General features: G+C 41.3%; 1 protein-coding gene across 1 annotated transcript in view; it reads left to right on the plus strand.

Moving 5' to 3' along the window:
• The window catches only part of hsf4 (heat shock transcription factor 4), a 24,779-nt gene extending 17,908 nt beyond the window's left edge, over positions 1–6,871 (plus strand). The window contains exons 7-12 of the mRNA XM_078256173.1: positions 200–299; positions 2,089–2,207; positions 2,399–2,629; positions 2,923–3,040; positions 3,285–3,350; positions 6,812–6,871. Coding sequence (XP_078112299.1) covers positions 200–299; positions 2,089–2,207; positions 2,399–2,629; positions 2,923–3,040; positions 3,285–3,350; positions 6,812–6,871 — 694 coding nt within the window. The remainder of the gene's footprint in view (positions 1–199; positions 300–2,088; positions 2,208–2,398; positions 2,630–2,922; positions 3,041–3,284; positions 3,351–6,811) is intronic.
• The last annotated feature ends 537 nt before the right edge of the window (positions 6,872–7,408 follow it).

Genomic DNA, 7,408 nt, shown 5'->3' on the forward strand with positions numbered 1-7,408 from the left:
CCGGCAATGAGATGTTGCTGTTGTAACGCTAGATTTGGTTTATCAAAGACCGGTCTGCAAAGTTTCCATCTGCAACAGGTTATATTCATTCATTAATTAGTACTCTGATGATGATGATGATGATGATGATGATGATGATGATGATGCCCTGCTGTGATTGACTGCCGATGTGTAATTGATTGAAAACAAATGTCTCTAGGCCCTTAATGTTGGACGATGGCTCTCCCAGTCCTCCTGCCTCCAAGTTCAGCCATAGTCACCCAATGGAGCCCATGCATGAGCCCTTCTACATCCAGTCGGTGAGAAAATATGAAAGTGATACATCTATTGTGTTTACCACTGTGCTTCACAACCCCTAAAGTCCGGTAAACATGTATCAAATGAGATTATCTTAATTTGGGTCTTTTTTTAGAGTCATAAAAAACATGTATATCTGTATCAGAAATGAATGTCCTGTAGAAGTGTCAGTGCTCTGCAGCCTTTTGTTGATGAGACCATTTTGCTGGGAACTATAATAAGTAAGCTACTGTGCTGCTGACCTTCCACATTTAGCACAAATGGCACTGGCAGCCACATGCAGTAAACACCTACTTTACATTTACTGGCTGGCCTTTCTAATTGCTTGGCCATGTTTAAATTTGTTCAGTTGATTTACCACACACCATTCGTAATACAGAAGGTATCATTCAGCAATCAGACTTTTATTTTATCTGTTCTTATGACATGGCATATCCACCACATAACAGTGAATATATATTATCTGGACATAATTCTTCTTTAACCGGCTGCCATCAGTCTAGCTGTTATGTTATATCACCACTAGAGGGAGGCAGTGCGCAGAAACACATTTGGAGGGCTATGGACGTGCTGTGTATGATTATAACAGGCTGTACAAACTAAAGCCCTGGATTGAAGCGAATTGACAATTTTTTCATCCCAGTTTGTAAAGTTTGTAAAAATAATCACACAAGCGACACACCCCACCCTCATGCCCTACAAAGGCAGAGAGCAGTAACTACAATAGCAGGGAATCTTAGACTGATCAGCAATGTGCTGAGCAAATGGAAAGGTTGTAATGCCTTCATTTGATCCATTTTGAGACAGTTTTTTTACCCCCAAATGTCACTGTCATGATGACCATACATGACACCTAATAAAATGTAAATTCTGCACCCTGCCGTCGGATAAGCTTAAAAGAATGCTTTTGCCAGCTTTTTTGCCCATTTCAATTATTTTGTTTCAGAAAAGAAACTATATTTAAATTATTTACAGTATAGTTTCATAGACCTTGAGTCTCTATCTTTGTTAATTAAAATATGAGATTTAAATGTATAGTTTTAATAACAACACATCAAACAATATAAATTTCATCTGAGTCAAAACCTGATGGCAAAGCTCCTCTACTAAGCTAGGCTTGTTAGCCAAACCTATTTTTTTTATCTCCATTAAAACTAGATTTAGCTACTGACTCATTACTGTAAATAATGGTGGATATCAACCTGAATTACCGACAAGATACTGGTTCATCAAAATGTATTTTTTTATTAAAGAGAGAGCTAGGGAGGGGGGGTACATTTAGCTTTAGCCAAGGCTAGCTTGTGGCTACTGTATCTTACCATCTTGCTTTAACTTGACTCTGTTGCTTAGGCTGTCTAGTTGTCTGTTTCTCTGTAAGAGTGCAGTAAGTGCGACGGTGGGTTTTTATAGCCCAGATATTATCAAGCCACTGTACAGTTATTGCTGCCTGGGCCGCTCTACATAACCAAAATGCAGTCACTGCACAGCTAAAGTGCGGTTAGACTTGGTTTTTAACCCCATTTAGTAGTTACTGCAAATGTTATATGCTGTTTTCATGGAAATACTTTCATGTGCAGCGTTAATTTTATACGGTAAAACAAATCCTTTGATTCTGGTTTTATTCAACAACCAAATTATACTTGTGTTTTGTATGACAGTATAGGCCTGCTATGAATCTGTATTAATTGTAAATGAGCAACACTGTGGGCCCAAAATGAGAAAAAAGAGAGTTTTTACTAGAAGAGACAAGACAAGAGCAAACACAAATCACAGTCATCTCTTCTTCCTCAGCCTTCCAGTGATACCGCTTCTTGCTCTACTAGTGGGCTCACAGGAGGACCAATTATATCAGATGTTACTGACATGTCTCAGGCCAGTATGGCCCTCCAGATGCAGCCTGATGAGACTAGGTGAGTGATGCAATATACTGTAACATTACTATTTCCCATAAAAGTAACCCCCACAATTAGCTCTACAGCTATTGCAGCATGTAGGAGTCTAGGATGTTGTGAAAGAGGTCATGGATATTGGATCATTTTCTTGACCCACCTAATACTATTTAGGTTATCTTTTGACTCACAGTTTTTGACTCTACCAACAGGGAGAAGTGCATGATGCTAATCAAAGAAGAGCCAGTAAGTCCAGGAGTGAGAGGAGGAGGGAAAGGAGGCAGCTTAGGGGGAGGAGAGGCTATAGCGTTGACCTCCTCCTGTGAGGTGTGTTCCTCAGAACCTCCTGTTCTCCCCGTCGCTATGGTCCAGTCTGTTCTGGAGGGGAGGGGCTCTGTGGCTTCTATGATGGAGAAGAGGAGCAAGAGACCTGCCCTAGACAGGTAGCTGCTCAAACTAGATAGACATACATACAGTAGACAATTCAATGTACACAAAGATGTTTGTAAAGTAATGCAAGCAGTGAGCAAGGGACCCGTGTGTATGTGTTTATATATTACATATTAATATGTGTGTGTGTGTGTGTGTGTGTGTGTGTGTGTGTGTGTGTGTGTGTGTGTGTGTGTGTGTGTGTGTGCGTGTGTGTGTGTGTGTGTGTGTGTGTGTGTGTGTGTGTGTGTGTGTGTGTGTGTGTGTGTGTGTGTGTGTGTGTGTGTGTGTGTGTGTGTGTTTGCAGAGTGGAAGTTTCAGATGCAGTGGAGAATGTGGACATGAGCCTGGAGGAGTTGCAGCAGCTGCTGCTCAGGAGCCATCAGCAGAGTACTGTGGAAGCTGGGACCAGCGCTGTTATGGATGTCAGTAGCTCTGTGCTATACAACCTGTTTAACTGCATGTAGATTCAGATGTGTCCGATATTTGAAATTTCAAAGTAGTAGTAGTAGTAGGTAGTTGTGTCTGTCATTGCTTAAACAGCCAATGACTTGAACTGTTCCTTATTATTGACCTACACTGATAAATGTTTTTCTCACTTCTGTTTCTCTCTCTCTCTCTCTCTCTCTCTCTCTCTCTCTCTCTCTCTCTCTCTCTCTCTCTCTGTAGCCCTTCAGTTTAAGCCTGCCTCTGACTGAGTGGAACTTCACTGAGATGGAGTCCAACCTCAAATCAGTAAGTTATAAAGTGTGAGAGCTGCACTTGGACAGAGCTTGGAGGAGGATTATTTCACGAGTAACCTTCTTCTTTTAATCATGCAACGTAATGGCATCTCCTCTGCTTAACTACTTTATTCTCGTCCCGAAATGTATATGACACTACAAGTATTACATTGCCTATTGAGTCTAGTTTTAGGGAGGAGGTCTTTAAATCTGCATTAACTGTTTTTTGGCCACTTTGAGGCACCGCAACAAGCTGTCAGCACAACATTGGCATCACCTTATAAAGTTGATATGGTGAATATGTTTCAACCGGTTGCCACTCGCCCAAACTCAGCAGACACAGAGCAAAATTATCATTCATTTGGAGTTTTGTTTGTGTCCTCCTGGCAAATGTATGTCACATATGCACTACGGCTGCACGATGTGAGGAAAATAGTTAATTCAGAAGTGTTTGACAAGAAGATGACAGAAGTGTTATGCCTTTAACAAACATTGCGCCCCCCACTTGCGATTTTTTATCCCCCTGCGATTTGGATATTGCAGTAGGCCATATTGCGATTTCGATAGAATTGCGATTAATTGTGCATTAATTGTGCTCTCTTTAGGTCTGTTTTTGTCCAAAAACAAATATATATATATATATATATATTGCGTAAAATACGGACGCTTGGTCAGGTGCCTTTGGCGTTGTTATTGACGCTAAAAATCTCCTTTTGCGTCCGATCTAAACGCGCTCTATCTAAACTGGGCTATTGTCGTCACTTTTGACGCAGTTAGGTCTAGGGAAAGATCGATGGTGGGCTTATAAAAGGTGCATTTACGTGACACGTGGGACAAGAATGGGACAGTTGGTTTTAGAAAAGAAGAACGCAACAGTTGGGTTTAGGACAAAACTGTGAAAGTCCTGTGTTGTTTAACCCATCCACCACCCCAACCAACCTCCCCACGCGGAATTTCGGGCTTTCATACAATTTGCTACCGCTGTCGCTCTTAAAACTACGTCATCTTCACGTGCCGCGGAGCTGCTGCTCTGCCCGGTGCGTTCCATACACACGCTGAAGGGTGCTTATTGCGTCGTATCTGACGCTGAGAGCCAATGACCAAGTGCCCCGTATTTTAGGAGTTGGGAGTGAGAATGGGTTGTACACCGCACCATGCCTGGTGGGTCTTCATCTTTTCAGGTTGTCCAGAGCAAAAACAGCACTGTCTTAGAGGTTTATACTTGTATTTTGTGTTTCTACTAGAACATGTTTACATACTTTAATGTTCAAAAAACACTTTTTATTTTTCTCATACTGCCGAAAAAGCCCAATCTGCTCTGATTGTTCAGCGTTTCTGGGTCGTCGCATCTGCTCCGCTCTGTGGATGTATAATAAGAATACAGTGTTGGCGGTGGGCCCCTGTTCATTCCTATGAGAGTTGCTCAGTAGCGCACTATGGAGTCCATAGAGCAGGCGCACTAGAGACTTCTGCCGGCTGAGTCGGCTACTTCTGGTTTAGCACTCCGCTAACTTGAATAGGGATTAAAGGATTTAATTGTGCGTCTTTTCTAGACTTTCCAAATGTTTTTGGACCAAATGGATCAAATTCTGATAGTGATACGAGTCATTTTGTGAGGAGTGTAACGCTCAAAAAAACATATCCACTGATTTACATTTACTCTTTCGCCATGTAAGTCTATGGGAAAAAGTCATTTTGGGCCCCATTGCATCACGTGACAGACCAGGAAGTTGTAATTACACCGTTTGGCCACTATGTCAAATGAGCTTCAAAGCCTGGCGCACTTCCTTGAGGAGCCTGCTCTGCTCTGACCTCACATGTTCCAGCAGCAACGTGATCTGAAATGAACATCTGTAATCAAGATTACAGGTTTCTGCCCCCCACTCCCCTCTTCAAAGTTTGCTAGAAAAAAATCAGTAATGTCGTTGAAGTGCAATTTTCTTTCCACCTTGCATTGAATAGAGGGTGAGGCTTTACACTGTCGGGCTCACTGTAAATAGTCTTTCATGCGGTTGTGTAAAGCTCTCCCACCACCAGCAACCATTGCAGAAAGAGTACAAAACAGCCCGATAGTATACAGCATCTCTCCAAATCCTCTCTACTTTTTAAAGATTGCATTTAACAGCTGAAGCAGAGAGAAGTTAGGTGGGAAATTGGTGCCATGAAATCATAAATGATTTGGTTTGGTAGTGAAGACTTGTTTGCCTGATAAGCCTTATGGAATGTGTCCTCATGTCAAACAGCAGTTAGTTCTTTTAATGATGTCCAAATCACTGATCATTAGGGGTGGGAATCACCAGAGGCCTCACGATATGATATCATTACGAAACTGATGTCACGATACGATATTATTGCGATTTTAAACATATTGCAATATTCTGGGATATATTGCAATTTATTACCTTTTTTTCCAACTTCAAATGTTTCCCAATTTCAAATTATGTCCCCAAAAGGAAACTTTGTCAACATCTGTTTTATCTACAAATATACGTTTCTCAGTTTGTTCATCTCACTTCAATTTTTATTGCTGCAAAATGGGATAGTCAAGCAGACAAACTGACACGATATATATTAATAGATCGATACTTGGCGTCTGTGTATCGATACAGTATTGCCACAGAAAATATCGCGATACTATGCTGTATTGATTTTTTCCCCCACCCCTACTGATTATGCTGTTGCAACATGTACCACTGTGCTGCAAAATACAATCACTGAACTCTCTTTAACTCATCTTTGGCCGTCTCATCATGATATCCATCGATACGATTTGACTGGCACTCTTTTAATTACGTCATCTTGTTTGATCTATTCTTCTGCAATGGTTTATTGGCACCTGACTGGAGAATTAGCTCCACTGTTTGTCTTGCCCAGCTCCATATATTTGCTCCTCTCTCTGTCTCTCTCATTCTATGTCTCTCTCGTTCTGTTTCTCTCTCTCTCTCTCTCTCTCTCTCTTTCTCTCTATCTATCTCTATCTCTCTTTATCCTCAGTTCCTCATTACTGCTGCTGATTCTCTTCCACCTCGTCTTCCTCTCTTGCCTGACTGGGCTACACTTGCACCAGCCAAATATATCCATGACTAGTTAATGTAGCTTAACAGAAGCACTTTAATGCAAGAGGATGCGGTGGATGTGCTTTTAGAAAATAGCCACCTAGTCTATGTGGGTTTGAATCATCCCTGGCCACAACCAGGGCTCTTCACCTATATTAGCCACAAAGTGGAGCAAAAAGCGCTGTATCATGGGTCGGGTGGTGAACTTAATGTTGTTGGTGCATTTGTTGGCAGCCCAGCTTCTGCATGAAGGGACAGGACTTCTAACATCACATAACCATTATATTCTGCTGAATGAACATGATAAAGATGTTGGATAACAGATATCCAACTTATAGATAGCACAAATGTTCTGTTATTTGTTATGAAATTAAGGGTTAGGGTTAAAGTATGTGTGCATGTGTTTTTTCCTTCACAGTACATGTTCCAGAACCAGGAAGCGGAGGCTTTTCCAGCTACTGGCTGTGAGGAACAGTGATCGATCTCAATGTTCTTTTCTGAAGGTGAAGGTAACGATCCTGTGACTTGATCTGTTAGTGAATTGGTCAGTATAACAACATCTGGAGCAAACAAATCTTAGGATAACGATTGGTATTGGTATTGGTATTGGTATACGAGTGATATTATATATTTTGTACGTCAACAAATCTCATGAAAACACCTTAACCAACAATGTGTTGGTGTCTTTAAATGCTTTCTGACTACCCCAGCCTGTCTGTGGAACTTCGCCCAAAGCCCATTGGTTTCTCCTGAAGTGAAGCAGGGTCCAATGGTTTCCTACTGATTCAAAACAATATTTAAAAATGGTTCATGAATATATACTTTCCTTACTTTCCTGCTGGTTCTAACCTTGCTATCGGGACTTTTTACATGTTTTCACATAAATGTACAGTTAGTTGTCACGGCACAACCACAACTCTGGGAAACTTGATATTATCGTTACGTTTAGGGCTTCCAGAGCTTTGTTTACCCTTACGTATGAAACTCCAGAGACTAGTGCTAGCCCACCAGGCTA

Source organism: Sander vitreus, chromosome 8 (genome assembly GCF_031162955.1).
Source record: "Sander vitreus isolate 19-12246 chromosome 8, sanVit1, whole genome shotgun sequence".
NCBI classification, from domain to species: domain Eukaryota; kingdom Metazoa; phylum Chordata; class Actinopteri; order Perciformes; family Percidae; genus Sander; species Sander vitreus.